This window comes from Mustela nivalis (assembly GCF_964662115.1).
Source record: "Mustela nivalis genome assembly, chromosome: 3".
In the NCBI taxonomy this organism is placed as follows: Eukaryota; Metazoa; Chordata; class Mammalia; order Carnivora; family Mustelidae; genus Mustela; species Mustela nivalis.
In genome coordinates, this window is record NC_139022.1 from 86,678,757 (window position 1) to 86,699,058 (window position 20,302).

At 42.8% G+C, this 20,302-nt stretch overlaps 1 protein-coding gene across 16 annotated transcripts in view; it reads right to left on the bottom strand.

Moving 5' to 3' along the window:
- The window catches only part of MAST4 (microtubule associated serine/threonine kinase family member 4), a 548,711-nt gene that overhangs the window by 20,112 nt on the left and 508,297 nt on the right, over positions 1-20,302 (bottom strand). For 11 of the 16 annotated variants that reach the window (XM_082723013.1, XM_082723009.1, XM_082722999.1 and 8 more), the window contains 9 exons: positions 18,843-18,981; positions 16,980-17,112; positions 15,931-16,096; positions 13,958-14,059; positions 8,301-8,423; positions 7,985-8,097; positions 6,055-6,182; positions 5,462-5,697; positions 1,089-1,289 (listed from right to left, as the gene is read on the bottom strand). In XM_082723013.1, coding sequence (XP_082579139.1) covers positions 1,089-1,289; positions 5,462-5,697; positions 6,055-6,182; positions 7,985-8,097; positions 8,301-8,423; positions 13,958-14,059; positions 15,931-16,096; positions 16,980-17,112; positions 18,843-18,981 — 1,341 coding nt within the window. The remainder of the gene's footprint in view (positions 1-1,088; positions 1,290-5,461; positions 5,698-6,054; positions 6,183-7,984; positions 8,098-8,300; positions 8,424-13,957; positions 14,060-15,930; positions 16,097-16,979; positions 17,113-18,842; positions 18,982-20,302) is intronic. The other 5 variants (XM_082723016.1, XM_082723015.1, XM_082723004.1 and 2 more) reach the window with 1 other exon arrangement.

Sequence of the window (20,302 nt, forward strand, 5' to 3'; positions counted from 1 at the left end):
CCCCTTCCCTCCCAAACGGAACAGCTGCTCTACTTGACTAAGATTTGGGCCTTCTCAGCACCTTTCGAAAGCGAACTTACCTTCCCCACCACAGCTGCTCGGGGGCCACTGCCTTTGGGTTATGAGCAGTCATTCAAACAAACTAGGTGTTTGTTTTATGGTACTACAGGGGATGTCTCCCAGCAAAGATATACTAGAGGGAGCAGTACCTCCACGGAAGCAGTTGTTTCTGTCAAATTTCTTTCTGCACAAGCAGGAAAATTTTGAAACAGGAAATTTTGAAAATATCAATGATTCCTTTTAGACATGGTCTGTATTCTTCCCAATGCAAGCTGTCTGCAACAGAATTCAGTTACTACTTGCACTCCCTTGCCGCCATTGGAACTACCGGTAAGTCACCAACCCTAGGGTGTGTATTTCATCTTTTCCAGTGGAATTGCTGTGGACTTGGGGATTTGTGGAGGCAAAACCCAGTTATGGAAAAATATTGCAATTCCACAAAACCATAATTAAGCAATTTTCCAATACATGGAAGAAAATGATTTGACTGCCAGTAGGAGGAAGCATAGCTCAACAGACAGCGTTGGGAAAAAGTAGAACTTCAGTGCTGTCTGTGACTCTCTACATCCCTGGAAATGAAAAACTTACATCCTCCATGTCTATTTCCTCATTAATTAGATGAGGAAAAACTATACTTAGCTTTCCAACACAGATGCTATAAGCAGCTCAGTAAAGTATATAAATGATGCCCCATCTCAAGAAGAAAAACTATTCAGAGGAGGTAAATTTACTACTGAACTTGGGGAGAGGGGAGCAGAACAGGAAAGAAAACAAATATAAGAAGGAAGGCATTGTGGGAAGGAAGCCTGCCTCATCTCCCGATGCAGAAAGAAGCCAGAAGAAATCAGCCACACATGCTGTCTGGGAGGCCTGGAGCGCCTGCAGGGAGAAGCTCCTGGAACAGCAGGGTCAACCAGCTACGACTCGCTATCGCCTCTAGCCATCTTGCATCCCCATCAGCATTCCCAACCGGAAGGAGGGTCACATGCGCACATCACACAATTTCATGCGAGTAGATGTCTCTCTACCTCCTGGGATCATGAGGGACAGAGCACTGGCAGAAAGGGACTTTGTGACTTTCCCCGAGATTTTCTTTTTTTCTGTGCTTTCTAATCGCTGCCGGGCCATGTGCGAAGCGGGTTCACTGGATGGCTTTGCGGAATTATCTGTACTGTCCACACACTCGCTTCGTCCATTTATCTGATCCAAGTGCTCTGAAAAACTGCCAACTGCACAAAGAAGAAGGGATAAACACGTTCAGGGAAATCTGGGACCAGAGAGGTAGGGAAAGGGGAAGAGAGAGGGAAGGAAGAACAAACTGGGAAACGTCCTCCCCTGTGGCTCACGGGCCTTATGGTGTCAGGCAAACATTACAGTCATGACCAGTTGGAGAGAGGGGACGTGGAAGAGAGGGAGAGGAAAGTGGCGTCCATTCAGGTGTCACTCTACCTGTCCACGAGTCTGCTTATTCTCAGCCCCGTGACTCCCCTTGCCTAGAAGACTCATTCCTTTCTAGAATCTCTATCTTACAACCCTTGTAGTGACAACTCCTCCCCCTCATTCCCAACCCACAGAAGGCCATGCTATAAACCAGCACCACCTTATCAACACCATGACCGTCCGCTGTCTAATATGGTTATCCGGTGATATTAGTGATCAACCTTAGCAATGTCTTAATAATGTGGACAACGCTGCTTTGTGGTAAGTGGACATCACCTCATGTCTTCGTGTAGACTTATGCCTGTGTCACCTCATACCATCTTCCCAGGACACCTATACTAGGCTCACACTTTAACTGATAGAAGAGTGTCGGAGGTGTCACCTTGGACTTCTCATGCCATATGCCCCCTTATACTCTCCACTCTTTGCAAACCTCACAGGATGACAAAGCCTATTACCCACTATGTTACTCAGTGGCTCTCTACATCCTCCTGACTTTTCCTCCAGGCAGTGTGTCATTGGCTCTGTCCTGAAGTTATGGGACCCGTGGTAAGATCCTTTCTCCTCTAAGGTTGCTGTGCCTTCTTTATTTTTGTTTATTAACCCTTAAGAGACATTGGAGGTATTCTTTTTGTCTCCTTGTTTTTAGTTAAAAAATTAGGACTCCCCTCAGGAGGGGATCCCAAGGGAATATAACCATGTAGGAGGCGATAAAAATGGAAAATCACTGATGTCTGTCTGGGCAATGGCACACAAAGAGTCAAAGTTTCTGGGCAGAAGTCACATGTGGTGTTCCCGCAGAGAAAAGGTGAACAGCCTCCCCTTTTGGTTCTTCCTACTCTTGCTTTTTGCAGACTACCAGTTTTCTTTCTTTTCTAAAAATCACTGATAGTTTATCTTTGTCTATCCAAAAAAAGCAAAGCTGATATCATTTTGACTTCTAAATGCTGTGTTACAAGGCCTTCTCCACCCCATGCTTTAAAAACCATCAAGACAATCATCACCTTAAGGTTTGCAATCCATGCAGAGAATCTGATACAAACGACCATTACAAATGACCCTTTGAGGGCGCCTGGGTGGCTCAGTGGGTTAAGCCTCTGCCTTCGGCTCGGGTCATGATCTCAGGGTCCTGGGATCGAGTCCCACGTCCGGCTCTCTGCTTGGTGGGGAGTCTGCTTCTCCCTCTCTCTGCCTGCCTCTCTGCCTACTTGTGATCTCTCTCTCTCTATTTCAAATAAATAAATAAAATCTTTTAAAAAAAAAAAAACAACAAAAACAAAACAAAACAAAACACAAATGACCCTTTGAAAGCCCAGTCGACAGGTTTTAAAGGACACAACACTCTTGCCGGGGAAAGGGTTAGGCTGGATAAGACTTAGCTCACATTGCTGTTCTGCTGCTGACCGTACCACTCAATGGCATCGCTCGAGTTTGGCCTTTGTGCACAGAAGTGGCACCTGCCCTAGAGGTGGAGTCCTCGCTAAGGGAAGCTGGGATCTGGCAGAGTGCTGTGGGTGCAGGAAAGGATTCAGACATCCGTGTGACATCCATGTGACCTACAGAGGAGGATAATCCTAAGGGACGTATCAGCAGCCCTCCTATTCCCATCCGCTCAACACAATCTCACTCAAGTCCATCTACTCTGCGCTCTCTAAATAAAGGAATCAACAGCTCAAGGACTTGATGAATACCCTGTACGAACCAAACACCTCATCTCAAAATCCGTAAGCTTCCTTTCCGGTAAGTCACACACTCTTCTCCTTGCTAATCAGGGGCGGGTGGGATCCCTGACGAATGCAAAATGAAAAGCTGAATCTCTTCACAGTGAATAATACACCCAGGACCTCAGGACTTTTACTTCTCACCCATTCAAAAGCAACTTAAGTCACAAAGGAAAACAAAGAGGTGTAAAGCTCTACTTCCCTAAAGGTCTGCTCGTGAATGTACTGTTTTCTTTTCTATCATCCCTCCCTCCTGCATCCACCACCTCATTTCATAGCCCTAGGTTTAAGCGTGCATTTCTGCTCTGCCAGTGGTGGATAATGTCACCTTAATGTTCTGTAAATGTCAAGGGTTCCTTCTTTTTGATGGTGGAGCAATATAAAAATCAACAAATTTAATTTTACTACAGTCACGGTTTTCAGATTTCCTAATTACCCTTGGCCGTGAGCAGACCAGCTCATCTCTCTATTCTGTACAGCCCCCAAGGTCTTTGATTATTTTTAGTGTGTATATGGGGGAGACAGAAAGGTGGTTTGAATCAATTAATCAAAATGCACAGCAGGACCTAGCAGCTTTTTTTTTTTTTTTAATTATGAAAGTAATCAATCAACTGCTTAGACTCCCTTTCCCTCCGACACTGCTGATGGGGACCAGGGCACGGAGACTAAGTGATCTAGTGTATTAAGAAAAAAATTTAAATGGAGCTAAGTACACTCTCTTTAGAGCATGATCATAAACTAGGAAACAGAGACCTTAGTAACCAGAAATATAAAATACTGAGATAATTCCATTTGGCTTGACCACATACACAAACAAAAAAGAATTAAGAATCCTGGACCACTAGGTTGTGCCTACACTACTTCTACGTCGCTATTCCCTTGGCTTTATAAAAAAGTAAAGATAAGGGGAATTATACTACATGGCAACAGAACTGAGGGGAAGAGGGAGAAAGAAAAAAAAACAAACAAACCCACATTATTTTTCCCTATGATAAACCAGAAGCACATGAAAAGCTCCACAGAAGCAAACTTTTCAGCTTGGCTGAAATAAACCTAAGCTGTAAGATGTGTTTTCTTGAAACGATTTTAAAAAGAGTTATGCTGGGAATATTCAGTTAGATTAAAAAAAAGTTCATAAAAATTCTTGGAATCATTCATGGTTATCAATACAGCATATTGAATATAGCTTAATGAAAATTATCATAGCAACCCTAAGCCATATCCACGTTTCATTTAAAAAAAAAAAAAGCATAAATGCACCCTTCTCTGTGGAAGGATATGCTGTGCAAACAGTTGTTGTAAACCAAGTAATATTTTAAGTGCTCTTGGCTGGTCTGAGGGAAATGCAAGTTTGATCACCTAATGACACAGTAAGCCTTTTAAAATCCTTTGAAGATACTGTCTCTGCTGTCAGGAATGTTACGTTACATAAAAGTGACACTGTAAAGTACTCTCCAAGAAAAGCCCAATCCCCCTGGACTGCCTCACCAACAGTGACCCGTGTCTATGGAGTTTTGGTAGGACTGGAATGGTAACCTGTGCCTACAGCGGGATCCTTTCATATGTGCATGAAACACCAATTTGAATTGTGTTGGTATTTCTCACTCTCTCCTCCCCGTCTTTGTCCCAGATGCATGGAGATCACCTGGGAATCTCACAGAATAAGCATCTTGCTGTGCTAAGTCTAGTGTGGATATATGGAACTTATCTGGCACAACATGGCCCCATGACCAAAACCAACTCTTTCCAAGAAACCACCACCCACTGCAACACCGGAAGGAAAGCTGCCTTTATAGTGTACCTTCTGGGTGACTGAAGCCATGTTTGAGAGTGATTTTGAACATGTCGCTGTCTGATACAGTTCCCAACTCCCAAATTTGACTTACACACCACTGTGCGAGACCCGCTTTTGCATCAACAATAGAAAACACAACACGGTCCTAGGGTGTTCTGACTGCCACCTGAGAACCCCATCGAAGCCCAGCTGTGAAAGCAAAGGCTGGCTCTTGGGCCAAACTGAAGTGAGGAGGGTTCACTCTCTGGCCATGTGGTCGGGAGGGGTGACCTCAGTTCATAAGAGCTGATGCCCGAGTCCTAGACGTGGGGCCGAGGAGGGAGCAGAGTGGCACAGAACAGCCATCGTCACTGCCTAGGGAGGCCGCCTGGGATTCCAACCCTGGCCCTGACCCTCCAGCTGGTGGATACTGGGCGGACGGCAGGCAGCATGCCCAGGTGCTTACCCGACAGTGTGGAGCTGCTGATGGTACTGGCTGGCGTGGTGACCTCGGGCTCCTCCTGAGTGCACTCTGCAGGAGGAAGGGATGGCTTTTCTGGCTCCTCGGACAGGTCTCTGGGGCAGGGAGCAGCTTCATCTTTCTCTGCCTCTGTTGAAATAGCCAGTTTGGGAAGTGGGCCAGAACTGAGTTTATGTCTGTTGCTTTCAGTATCTGAAGAGTTGGATGTGGATAACTGTTGCCTTAATTAAAAACAAAACAGAGGCATGTATGCATACACACTAGGAAACTGCGTTCGAGGAGACTCTGGGAAGAAAGGAGGTAAAAATGGAACGGAGGGCAGGCTAACCAACACGTGTCTAGTGCAGTGGTTCTTACAGCGCAATCCCCGGACTGGCCGCAACAGCATCCCCTGGACCTTAGGCCAAAGGCACGTTCCCAGCCTCCATCCCTGATTTAGGGGAGCAGATACGCTGGGATGGGCCCCACCATCTGTGTTCTCACAGGGTTTCCAGGAGATTCCGATGCCCGCTCAGCCTGAAGAACCACTGCACTAGCAGTGACCGCTTACGACCCTTCTTAACAGGCGTTTCACGTACATTTCAGAATATTCCGAGCTCCAGCTGAACGTCTCTGTGGATGGCAATACAGTGCTTTTGGTCTTGTCTCCGGGGTCCTCCTTCTCTTCTCCGGAATTCTGGGTTATTCGGTCTATGCTGCTGAAAACCTGTGAGGCCAAGCGCTGGGGTTTATTACGACCTTCTTGAAAGAGCTTGTCAGAAAAACCCCAAACTTGGGGAGAAAATCTGAGAGTACAACTCAAGTTTCAGCTAGAACTGTGTATTCAGAAGGTACTTTCTGATGCTATTTACATGAGTCCTGAGATGAATGGGCCGTGGATCTATTTTTTTTTCTCCTTGGAGTGGGGAGTTATGAAGTCATCACCCTCTCGCCCTATCTCATTATGGACTTTGCATCTGCAAACCCAGTCCACAGATGCTTTGGGGTTTCTAAGCCCTGGGATCAATGCACATCTTAGATGACTTTTTAACCATGAAGTCTATTAGAAAAAGAAAATCACAGAGAAGAAGATTTAACAACCACCAGTCAGGAGCGAGAAGGAGAGAAATGAATTGGAATTGAGTGTGAAGAGAAGAATAAATTACCTGGTTCAAGATGTGTGTGAGGGGGAAGGCAATGTACATTTGGTTCTGAGTCAGAGGGGTTTGTCTGGATTATAGATCACATGCACACACAGGCAGCTTCCTAAGATAGGACCGGTGTTTCTGAAGGGGAGCAGAGTTTAGGGAGACCTGAGATCTCTGCTGTCCCACAGGAAAGATGGAAAGAAAAATCGGGAGCGGAAAGCCCAGGGCAGGAAGCACTCCCCACAGAGCAACACAGCCCCTTGCTGCTCTCATGGGAATGGCCCTTAGATCGTGTACTGTGGTGAGGCCCAGGGTGACTAATGCACAGGAGACAGTGGGAAGGGAACAGAGTCTAGGGCCTAACTTGGATGGGCCAGAGCACAGGCACGAAGGAAAGCCTGTCCTCAGGATAAGCAAAGCTTCAGTTCTGGCTCCGGGCGGGCTGGCCAGCAGACACTGCAAGGAGACCCCTACCTCTCCATGGCCTTCCTTTAAACAGTGAAGGCAGTGCCAGCCCATTTGCAGATATGCTCTATCTAGTAGTCATGTACAAAAACGCACACTTCATAAGCCCTACATGGTACAGAAGATCTGAACAATCAACACGCAAAACGCCATGGCAACAGGGATTGCATAGTTACTGAAAAGCACAAAAGGGAGAAGGGGGCCCTCCAGATGCCCTTCCATTTTCCTAGGGCCCTGTCTGGTCTCAGGACTGTCCGATTTCTTTGTGAGTGGTAAGAATTTTTTCACGTTACCACTCTCGGTAAGAAGCATCCTTGTCGGACATTGATTTTATTACCTTCTCCCGTTTCCAAAACTCTAGCTTGGCTTTATCTGGCTTCTGTCATGTAACTTACATTTTCTATTACTGACTACAAGACTTTCCCATTTCACAGCAACTATCCCCAAGGGTCCTAGCTGATGTCAAGGACTCTGACTGCTCCCTTGTGTTGTATTCTTGTGATAGTAAGAGGGGGCAGTGTACACAAGGACTCTAGCTCAACGTTCTTCATTGAAGCATCAGAGAGGTGGGAGATTCCTCTCCTGACTGGCACTGAACTAGACTCGGTCCTGTAGGGCGAGGTCTGCATATATATGGCTATGGTGTTCTCTGAAGATAGTACTCCAAGTCCAAATCTGGGCCTCCAAAAAAACCCCATACCCATGTATGGAGAGTGTGACGAGCTGGCAGGAACTCTGGATTATCAGGATGGTGGGATCAGTCACTCTTCCGAAACTCCAAGTAGAGGAGACCCCAAGTCCAAAAACACTGTAGGTAGTTTTTATGACCTTGTCCAGCTGTTTAGGGATGCCCACTATCGGGTCTGAGGGAGATTCTCTGGGGAGACCCTGCATGTTTATGCCACATTTCACTTACTTTTGAAAACCTGTGTGAACAGGAGGAAAACTGCCTTATTTCCACATTAAAGTCTTCATCATTCGTGTCATCCTCTTCCTCTGTCTCCATGTGATGATACTTCTCTGACCGAGCTGCAGGGAAAGGTGTGGGCACAGTTCCAATTACTCAGCATTTCAGCTTTTACTTTAGATACAGTAATTAGGAGCTCCTATATCAAAGCAGCCTTATGTGTAAGAACTCACAGGTTCAAGACTGGAGGGTTCTACCCTAAGTGGAGATAATTTTCTACCAAAGTAAAGGTCAAACAATGTTTTACGTCAGATAATTCACGTACTATCAAAATAACTTGTGTCATCCTCGGATTCCAGCTGGGGAATAAATTCTGCCTTCTGTCTCAGCAAACTGTTCCAGTCTAAAGAGCGGAAGAATCGATGCTGTTTGACTTCGTAAGCACCACCTTGGGGCGGGGAGGGGGGAAAGGACAGAGGGGGAGATGTTAAACTACCCTCCAGCAAAGCTTTTAAGAACAACACCCACCCCACCCTCCAATTTAGCAACAGAAAAAATCAAAGAATCATGGAAATCTTACTTTGTCATTCTATAACCAACACGCCCCATAAAAGAATCTCTTCCCCATAATTTATCAGCAGAGGATTTGATTTTGCTAACAGCAGTTGTTACAGCACACGTTTCTTTGTTAATTTTTCCATGACTTCCTCCATTTTTCAAAGGTTAATGATGCGGCCACTTAAAACCACATTACGTCGAACCTGGGGATGTGGACGCACGTTGGCCCAAAGCAGACTTGCTCAGTACAAAACCAAAGAAATTCTAACAAGGCGCAAAATGTGTTCACAGCAATATTTCCTCTGGAGGTGAGGTTAATAAAGATAAATTTTTCCTAAAAAGTATATAATGGTTTCCATTCAATTTTACTGGCTTGCTTGTTAATATAGGTAGGACTTTGACACTGTGGGTTACAGGTTTTTAGGTAAGAAACTGGCAAACCTGTTTGACAGATTTATAAAGGATGGGATGAAAAGCGGGCACAATTCTTAAGTTTAGGCTTTTTTTTTTCCCCCAAGTCAGCATGACTACGCAATTCAGTAAAATGTTTTAAATTCAGGTTTATTTTATTATTTTTAAAAGTATCTCTCTTAAAAAAGTATTTTATTTATTTATTTGAGAGAGAGAGATAGGGAAGGGGACGAGAGATCATAAGCCACGGAGGGAGGCAGAAGGAGAAGCAGACTCCCTGCTGAGCAGGGAGACCAATGTGGGACTTGATCCCAGGATTCTGGGATCATGACTTGAGCCAAAGGCAGATGCTTAATCAACTGAGCCACCCAGGCATCCCTCAGCTCATAAAAGAGGATTTGGAAGGGGAAGCCCCACCAAATATCATACCCTACGCCATCAAAGAGAAGAAGGCCCACAGTCATAGCGTGAGCATCCGGCCTCTGGCTTGCCCGTCCCCTCAACCTCCCACCCGCCCACACTGTTGAGGAGGGAGAGAAGGAAGACTCTATCCTGAAAAAACACCAGGAAGAGAGATTTCACACAAGACTAACAGAGGTTCTAATCGCCTCCCTACCAGGAGACACCCTGTAGGGGTGACTTCAAGCCTCTTTCATGCCCTTGTCACTATGTTTCCCACCCTGTCCTCTGTGCAATATGAAAAAAGAGGAAAAATGCAAAGCGAAGGAGAAATGGCCCTGGGTATTGGGGTGGGGGAGCTGTCTCTGTGGTTCAGAGATGGGGTCGTGTCCCCATCAGACTGCTGTAGCACAGGGGGCAGGTCAGGGCCCCAAACCCAACCAGGACCAATTGGTGTATGGAGAACAATGGAGAGAAAAAAAGCAAAGTGGGAAAATCACCCCAAGAAATGAAGAAGAGATTTTTTGTTACTAAGCATTCCCCATGTTTCCAACACAACACCGAAGTCTGACCTCAACCACAGCGGCAGTAGCGCGAGCAACTCCGGTGGGAGGGCTGACTTGGACAAGGACTGCACTCCACGCTAGAGGCATCTAGTTTCCTTTCATTAAATCACTGAAAGCAACCCCACAAAGTAGGCATTGTGTCAACTCCATGTGTGGATGGGGAAACAACATGTAAGGGAGAAAGCATACTGGACCACGAGTGCCTATTAAGTAAAGCGTGGAGAGGCTGAGCTGAAGTCTGTTTAAAAAACAGCCAGGCCCGTCCTCGGGGTCATGATGCCAACACGCCCACACAAAGCTGCCAGACACACACTCTTCCAGCGTTCTTATCTCAGAGAAGCTGAAAGATCTTCAACATCTATCCAGCTCCCTCACTGTGCCTATGACACTAAGGTCCACAGGGTCAAGCCCTCCTGAGCGGCGTACCACATACCGCGCTGCAAGGACTCTCACTTCCACTCCTGCTCATGGGGACACAACGATGACAGAGGATACCCTCAGGTCACTCAGCTTTACTCAGAGAAGCACAGTTCTCTAGATCTAAGGGCTCACACTTCCGGACCATAGCAGGAGGACTGGGGTTCACATTCCTCCACCCGGCACTCTTTGGAACTCAAGTTGGGAAGGACATTTACTTCATCTCTGTGGATGACGACAAGGGGTCCTCCCCATAAGGTCACGGCCCACATTTCTCACCCTTTGGCCTTTGTGCCACACCCCCTACCCTCCCACCCCTGCCCTAAGAAGAGGTTCCTTGACCATGGAGTCCTGTTTCTCATGCACTTTTGCCGAGATGGGGAACAAAAGAATTAAAAGGACACACTGGGGAGAAATGACCTCTGGTCTAAGCTGCTGGGGCAATGCAGATGATGGCATTATGAGCCTGAAAAAAATGATCGAGCCCTAGAACTCATGCAGGGGACAGTGCTCACTGTAACAATTCACCATGCAGGGAAGGACAGGGAACAGTTATGTCTGGAGCTCCTCTGATGCACTACGTTAATGTGCCTGGTCACTTCATGACCGTGTTCGCCTTCAGTCCTCGCAATCATCCTGCGAGGGGTATGGTAACATGCCCATTTTCCTAGATTAGGAAACTGCGACCTAGATCATGAAGAAACTACTCTAGACCTCTCAGCTGGTACACGGTAGGGAGCCAGTCACCTTATTGGACCTATAAAGTCCAATAAAACAGGCTGCTGCTCAATAGCTCACAAGTTCAAAAGTCTAGTTCAAGTAGGACAAGTTTCCAAATTCTAAGTTATGCTTCACACTAATGTTCTCCCTTGCGTTTTTCTCTCCTTTCATGGAAGTTTCTTAAACATCCATTATGTTCTTCACACTCCTTTTCTTAGCCTCTCTAGTCTCTCGGGCAAATGTGAATTCACACATTTTCACGGTGCATTATTTTGCCCGCTAAATATGCATTAAATCCAAAATGCTGTCATTGGAAGCAGCATGGCAGGCCTGCGGGATTCTCAGCCTCGTTCTCCAGGCCCTACTGGGATCTGTCACATTGGACCTGACTGTTTGGCAAGTACTTCCTGAAATGCTAAGAGCTTGGGCAGGGTCTTTTAAATGTCTCTTTTGAGCTTCTGCTAGGAGATTCGCATCTCTAATTGTCAAGCCCTGAAAAGAACACAAGCAGCAGTCAGGGAGAAAATGCACAGAGAGATAACTCACAGCATATAATATAGAAAGATGGGCATGCTGACCAGCATCATAGCCCTGTTTTGTTGAAGTCAAGATTCCCGGTCTTCTCAGAGGAGGGAAACAGACAGAAGACTCAGTGGGAAAACTCTCCAAACTGACCCAAGAACACTGAAGAGAAGCAGGCTCTTGGGAAGGCATGTGTCAATTCTATTGTTATCTTTGGTCATATCTCAGGACAATGCTTCTCTAGGACAGCTGAGTAGGACATGGACATTGATACTTGTGCTGTTGCAGGACAAGCTGGAAATGCTACTGGTTCTCCTATTTGGCTCAAGCGAGTAAAAAATCACTCCTCAAAACTCTGCCCCAGTCAAAGCTTGACACGGACTCTTTGACTGCTACTCCTCTCTCTGGGGCCAGAAAGCAAATGTGACTGCAGGTCACAGCAGGTAGGGAGGAACAACTTTGCTAGTTGCTTCAGACAAAACGAACACCAAATAGGGTGGGAAGAAATATATTCTGTCCAAAGAGTTCAATCAGCTCAAAGGTGGGGGTACCACCACCATTGCTGGATCTCAGACATCCGCAGGGGAAAGTACCAGATTATATGGGCAGGAAATTAAAATGACAGTACCAGTGGCAGCAGTGTCTGACCTGGTGCTAAGAGCCAGAATGGGTGATCTTTCATCCTCACGGTAATCCTGCTAGATGGTACTTCTCTAAGCTCCACTTTACAGATGAAGAAATGAGGCACAGAAAGGGAAGCATCCTGCCCACAGTCACACAGCCCAGATTTAAACTCAAGCAATCTGACTGTGAAGTTTGTGCTCTTAATTTCCACTCTTCGCCGAAGGCCCACTCATCCACTGCAAAAGACATACAGGCACATGGTACTCCAGAAGGAGGCTCAACTCAAAAACGTTTTCGTAAGCGAGGCCAGAGTCTTCTTTGATTCAGTCAGCGAGATTTTTCTGTACAAAGCCAAAGAGTAAATACTTTGGGCTTTGTGGGTCATACAGTTTGAGGATTCAACTCTGCCACTGTACTATGAAGGCAGCTACAGACAATGTGTATAAATGGCACTGCTGTGTTTCGATAAAATTTTATTTACAAGGTAAGAATATGATCTATGGGTTTCAATGCACCATCATCAACTCCAGTAGCACAGCATACTTAAGCAAGAATGGAGCCCTCCATCTGGGGGATGCTGTGGGCAAACATGGACAGTATACGTGTGTATTTGGAGGAGTTATTGGAAAAACTGAGGGAGAGAATGATTTGTTCAGCATTTTCTGATTTTTCTATTATAATGAAGTAGAATGAAACAGCTCAGAGTAAATATTCCATCAAGTCAACAATTTTCATTGCTGAAAATTATGGATACTATTCACAGTGTGCGTGTGCGTGTGGTGTTTATATTTATATTTTAATATTTAGCCCTATCTAGATAATACTGGGGCAGATTGGAACTCCATATTGGGATCTCTGTCTATTCAGAATATAAGGAAGAGGAGAAGCAGAAAAAAAACTCTAAGTAGAAGAGTTGGGGGAAAAAATAAACAGCAAGAAACAAATCTATATTATCTCCTTCATCTTGAAAGCCAATGGTTTTAATCCTCTTTCTTGGGCTAGGGTGCTGATCACCATGATGAGACAGCATGGTTCAACCCCAGACACTCATTTCTAGTAATTAATTAGTTCAAGTACTGATAAACCATTTCAAAGTCTATAAACAGTTAACGGGCTGGATCAAATATTTTTGGGAATATATATATGTATTTTTTAAAAAATACAAACAAAAAAGTTCTACATCTCAAATCCTCTGTTTTAATTTAAAAATGCATATTTTTCAGGATACAAGAGTTCCATTATGCGCCTTCAGAGTTTTTCCTCCAGACCAATTTTATTTATTGAAATAAATTAAGAATAACTTTTGCCAGTGCCTGGGTGGCTCAGTTGGTTAAGTGACTGCCTTCAGCTCAGGTCACTATCCCGGAGTCCCAGGATCGAGTCCTGTAGTGGGCCCCTTGCATGATAGGGAGTCTGCTTCTCCCGCTGACCTCTCTCCTCTCATGCTTTCTCTCATTTTCTCTCTCTCAAAAAATAATAAAATCTTAAAAAAAAAAAAAAAAGAGTAACTTTTGTTTTGCAAAAAAAAAGACGAAAACAAGAAAAACAAAAATCAAAGACAAACAACCACCAGCCTTCCTAGTGTACATACTACTCTCAGAAAAAAATCCAAAATATTATTATTATGATGTGTTGTAGTCATGTCCTACATCAACCGACAGATGTTTCTTATGCAAACCCCCCCCACACAAACAAAGATCTCTGAGTGCTCCACAAAGACATTATTTTTTGCATATTAACACAATTAAAACATATGTGCTCTAACCTGTTCCCAGTCTCTCCAGGGGATTCTGCCTAAGAAGTAAGGTAATCAGATCCTGCGCATCAGGGGGCGGCGCCTCGTCCTTCTCTGGCCAGTTGATCTCATCTGGAAGGGAGATAGGTCATTTACAACTTTATTGTTCAAACAGCAGTCTGGGTCCCAATAGCCAGGAGGTTACCTGGGAGTCTATTACAGAAACAGAATGTCAGGCTCCATCCCAGCCTGAATCAGAACCTGCATTTTAACAGGACTGTCGGTTGATTTCTGGGCCCAGTCAAGTTTTAGGAGCATTGTTTCATGAGACATGAACCAGCATAGCTTACAACAAGGCAGGGAGAAAATATTTCAATAATCAGTATCTTCCATTTATTTGCTTTTTTGATTCTTCAATTTTTTTTTCTTTTTGGCAGACTTGGCTCAAAACAAATTATTCCTTCTAGTTATTAAGAGGACTTAATATGGTAAACACCCTTAACACCTGTGTTTTAGATGGTCGCCCTTCCAGGCAATCAAGAGAGTATGATTTTTCTTTCTCACTATTCTCAAATGTGAATTTGACCCTGCCCTTAGAGCTCTTCAGCTTCCAGAAGCACAAATTAATTTTGCAAAAATAACAATTTCTAGAGACAAATGAAAGGCCAAAGTGTTAAGCTTGGAGACAAAAAAATCCAAAGTAATCATGGTAATAATGGAAGTACTTAAAGTCTGTCCATAAATATTAGAATATGTTCTACATTCCACAGGAGTTCGCCTGAAGATAAGGTGTGCGTGCTTGTGTGTATGGAAATGCAATAAAAACATGAGTTATTTCTGTGTGTGCCTGCCTCCAGCTTCCTCTGCTGCAGTTTAAATCTGATTTGGAAAATAAAACATGAATATGCATCTGAGCCGTAAGGCATGGAGAACAAAGCCAGCATTTGCTGCTTGTGTTAATTAAACAGTTGATTCCTCTTGCCATTCAGGCCTTGGTCTATCAGAAAACAGCCTAGTTATAAATCCATAAACAGCTCAGATATTGTAGAAAAGGGTTATACACTGCAGGCAACCCACAAATCTACTTTGTTAAAGTTTACAAATATGCCTGGCTTGCAAAGTCAATGATAGAGAATAATGCCGTGATTAAGGGACTCCTCATACCACCACAAATTTTCCCTCTCTTTCCACTGATAGACCTTGTAGCTCAGCCCAAAAGGTGGTTGAGTGGGTGATGCGGATGTTAGCGATAACTGGTAAACTTTGAGGAGGAGAGGCCTTTCTGATCTATGCTTCGGGAAAATTTATAAAAACAGCAGGTAGGGTAGTAATAGAACCTATTTAATTATCATTTAGTTTTGCCACAAGCCGCATAACAATAGTGAGGGTCAGTGTGCAGGTTAAGATCTAAAGGTTATTGAATTTTAAATGAAAGATGAACAGCTGTTACAGAAATAACATTACACCATAACAACCACCAATGAAATCATTAACAATCTGTGGATTAAATTTGCTTCCTTCCCATTCTCATTATTTATTATTTGGTAGACATTTGTTTTAGGGTTTATTACATTTTTGTTAATTTCTTCATTGCGTCATTAGCCATTTTCCCCCATTTATGTAAATGCTACCCACATTAACCTTTTCTTCCCTGGTGCAACTTTCCTATTATAGAAAGGAAGACTGGACGGCAATGAAATAATTTACAAATCCCACATGAATTTCTTTTGCAGAAAAGCACACATAAAAACTGGTCACACTGCTAGTACATTTCCAAATTCCATGTTAATGAAACTTCCTCAGATCAATTTTCAACACAGATTGATCCCCTGAGATTTGTGAAAGTCAGTTATGTGCTATGATGAGTGAGTTCTTTTAATGTGTTGGCTAAACTGTTTGATAAAGGTTAACATTTTAGTAGTTAAAATGGCAATACTCCACAGAATTGCATGCAATAGCTGTTTCCCAACAGCCGCTTGAAGAGAATGCCTGATGATATTTACCACTGATGACTTGTCCAAATAGCTCTTCTGGAGTATCCCCGAAGAATGGCACGCATCCAACCAGAAATTCATAGAGGATAATCCCCATGGCCCACCAGTCCACTGGCTTCCCATAGCCCTGCCTCAGAATCACTTCTGGTGCAATGTATTCAGGTGTGCCACAGACCTAAAAGATGATTGCAATATTAGAATAATTGGAATATTAGACATGAATTAAAATGAGCAAGATGGCTACACACCAATTATTTTGCCCAGAGCGCACCTGCTCAATCACAGAGATCCAATCGGACAAAGAACTTAGGAACAGCAATTAAAAGTCAGTATCCGTAACACCAAAGGCAATGAAATATTTCAACAGCAAAAAGGGGAAATTTAAAAAGCTGCTGCAATGTTAAACTATGTGTAATGAGTAATTTTGAATGGAAGGTTTGAAGCTATTTGGTGGTTTCACTTATTTCACAGTATTAAAAACATTTTTAATCCTCAAAGTTAATATAATGATACATGTTTAATCAGTCACCACCACAGATAATTTTAGTATTTATATGACCAAAATAGAGTCACATCCTGGTTACTTCAGAAAAGCATGTCGGTTGAGATGTGTTTACCTTAAGTAACTTTACAATGAACAGATTGTGGGCACATGGTAATGAGGCATGCTTAAAGGGAAATGGGCCATGGCTCGGATTTTAGCACCCGTGATTGTACAATGCATCATGAGTTTCATGAGTACTCTGCTGAGACTCCTGAATTCCTTACAAAAACAGTTTTCCATTTGTCTCTCTCACATTCTCACTTGTGTGCAATTACATCGTTCGTCTTGCTAATAGACCATAATGCTGGGGGAGGAATGTGGAGGAACGGACAGTTCAAAGAGGCCCAGGGAGAAAAATGGAAGCAATTTGCACTTTATTAAACGTAAGGCTCATACAGACATCTAAACGCCCAGTCCTAATGCAGACCTGGCTTACACAAGTTGATTCGGAATGTCAGTGACAATATTGTACTTTTTCTTTCGCTCTCTCCAGCTGAGCTGCAGCCAAGCTTACCTGTTTGTCCAGGAACTCTCGAGCGTCCTTCTCGATATGACCCTCATAAAGATTGGTGGTCATGCTCATTAGTCCCACCTTGGATAATCCAAAATCTGTCAACTTTATGTGCCCCATGGAGGTGACCAGCAAACTATGAAGCAAAAGGACACATACGGTAACACTTACTTTGAAGTTCTTTTCTTTCTGTTTAGATTTTCTCTTTTTCTTGGCAATTTGTAAGACTATTTACTGTAGAGGTATCAATCTTATTTATTTAGAAAGAAGGGAAAGGCAGAGGGGCAGAGAGAGAGGATCTTAAGCGTGGAGCCCACCATGGGGCTTGACCTCATGATCCTGAGATCATGACCTGACTGGAAATCAAAAGTTGGGACACTTAACCGACTGAGCCACCCAGGTCCCGAAGGTATCAGTCTCAATATAAAATCCAGCCTGGGGGGTGCCTGGGTGGCTCAGTGGGTGAAAGCCTCTGCCTTCAGCTTAGGTCATGATCCCAGGGACCTGGATCAAGCCCCACATCAGGATCTCTGCTCAGCAGGGAGCCTGCTTCCTCCTCTCTCTCTCTCTGCCTGCCTCTCTGCCCATATGTGATCTCTTTCAAATAAACAAAATTAAAAAACAAAAACAAAAACAAAAAACCAGCCTGAGAAGAGATGGGGTCCCAATAACACATTACATATGTGTATCTGGCTCATGAGTGTGATTCACAAGGGAAGGCCAGACACTTGGCCTGGCTAATCTTTGTTGGAGCAGCCACATACAGTATCATTTACAGGTTTAAACTTAGAAAAATATAAGCATGGGACTCTGATATCTTTCTATTTTCAGAATAATAAAATAGAGAAGTATTCTCAATAATCCCACGCCATACATCAGAAACTAAGATAAGCAACCATCTGTGATTTAAGTGACACATAAGATAAAGAACTTGGACAGAAAAATGAACTACTGTTCAAGATTTCAACTTGTGGATCAATTATAAATTTCTGCTCATTAAGCACAAAATGCAGATTTCTTATATAATGCAAAGAATTCACATGTGACACTTTTATTAATTTAATCTTTAAAGTTTTCATTTTCAAAGGAAAAATTAGAATTTTAATTAATTAAAACGTTAAAGGAAGAGAGGATGTGAAAAGAGAAAAAACAGCTACAGAAAGGAAATAGTTCATATTCTAACAGTTGTTTTTGTTAGGTAATGCTGTGAATGAATTTTTTCATGTTTTTCTGTACTTCAAAATTCTCTGGAATGAGCATGAATTAATTGTAAATCATAAAATTTTCAGCACGCTTAGAATCTTTACATATTAACATGTAATGCTTTTAGAGGTATATGAAATTAGTAGAGAAAGCATAAAACATTTAATAAATGGTGTCAAGATGAATAACTTAGTCATTAGGGGGAAAAAAGTCTATCTGTATCTCAAATCAGACATTAAAACGAATGTCATGAAGATTAAAAATTAAATTCAGTATTAAATGTGAGACAGAATATAATACCAAGTATATCATTGTGGCGTAGGGAAGGAATAGGAATAGGAAGGAATAGGGATAATACCAAATGCAGAAACTATCCAGAAAAAAACTTGTAGCACATTCGTGACAAAAAACTTAAAAAATTTTAACTAATCCTGGCTTTGTATCATCTTTTTCTTTTGTTTCTTACAAGCTATTATTATAAGCACCAAAGTCTTTAAATTATTATATAAATATTATCATATAAACTGCTAAAATAACTCACTTGGGAACATTATAGGAGAACTTCAAAACGTGCAAAGCAACATTAAAGAAAACATCTTTAGAGACAGTAAACAACTCTTTGTATAGTGTGGAAAAAGAGATGTGTTTCCTTGGTGTACATACTTGTCTGGTTTCAAATCCCTGTGCACAATTCCATAATTATGTAGATATTCCAAGGCCAAGACCGTCTCAGCAAAGTACATCCTGGCCATATCAACAGGGAGAGGTCCCATGTTCTTCATTAATGTAGCACAGTCACCTCCTATAAAACCCAAGCACAAGATTTAGCAGGTGGAGTTATCAGCTAGGATGGAAGAAGACCATCAGTTCAGATTAGAGACCTTCAAAGCAGAATGCCCTCTATCCCCAGACACAGCATTTCAAATTCCTAAGTGGAGACCATGCACAGAGTAATCACATCTCTAATTAAGATGTGGTGTGGGGTGTGGGGAAAATAAAAAAGTGTTTTTTTGTTTTTGTTTTTTTTTCTAAGCAAGAGAGTGGACTTGCTCTGAAGCGGAACTGACATTTGAAGAACAAAATACACCAGCATAAAGCTTGGGTTCTGGAATCAGGCTACTGAGTTCAAATCCTACCCTTGACTCTTAAGGCAGGTAGATCTTAGTCAAACTAGACTGGGCTCTTTCCTGTAATATTAGGATATAAGACTGTCATCCCTTTTCAGATTATTGTGAGGACTAAATGAGGTAATCTATGTAAAGAATTTAGGATATTGCTAGTATTTATTAAACATGTGACAAATGTCAGCTATGGTACACACAACCAAGGTTAATAAAGCCCGGTGCTGGCATGGGGGGAAAAAAAAACTGGGTGGAAATCAGGTAAGCTATGATTTTGTCTTGTGTCCACAAGGAAAGTATCTAGTAAGTTTCCCCCCTTCTCGGGTTTCAGTTCACTCATCTGCAAAATGAAAAGGTTGAACTAGATGATATTTAATGTTTCTTTGAGTTTTATAGTTTTGGAGCTCTGCTCCTATAAGTTTTAGAGCTTAAATTAGATGCTCTAAATTAGATGCTCTGCAGACGGTTTTGGCCCTTCCTGATATATTCTTTTTATTAACCTAGTTTATGTCAATAAGTCATGGCCAAAAATGCAGAAATTGAATGTAAAATGGAAGGAAATAAGAATATTTAAAAGGTAAGCCATAAACGTCAAAAAAAAAAAAAGGTAAATTTTCTTGACTTGTATGTTCTTTTCCCCTAACTCATTTTTAATTTCACACCATAGATGAAAAAAGGATGTATTTTTAATTCATTCTTTAAGAAGATCAATTGTAATGAATGATTTTATGCTATGTGATAAAAGTAAGTAGGAAAAAAATCCCATCACCTACATTCTAACTTTAATGACCAATTGAGAAGAGGTAGTTAGGATTAAAAGCTATTAAAAAAGAAAAACAACCTTCTTCCAAATAGCACTAATTTTCCCTTTGTTATAGTAGAGCAGGCACTCTACAAGCAATTATCAGAAGATGATGACTGGGAATACAGCCATCTCATTGCCTGGCTTCAATTCCTGGGCGGTTACAACCATTCCACAGCCCAACAGGGAAGGCCTCCACC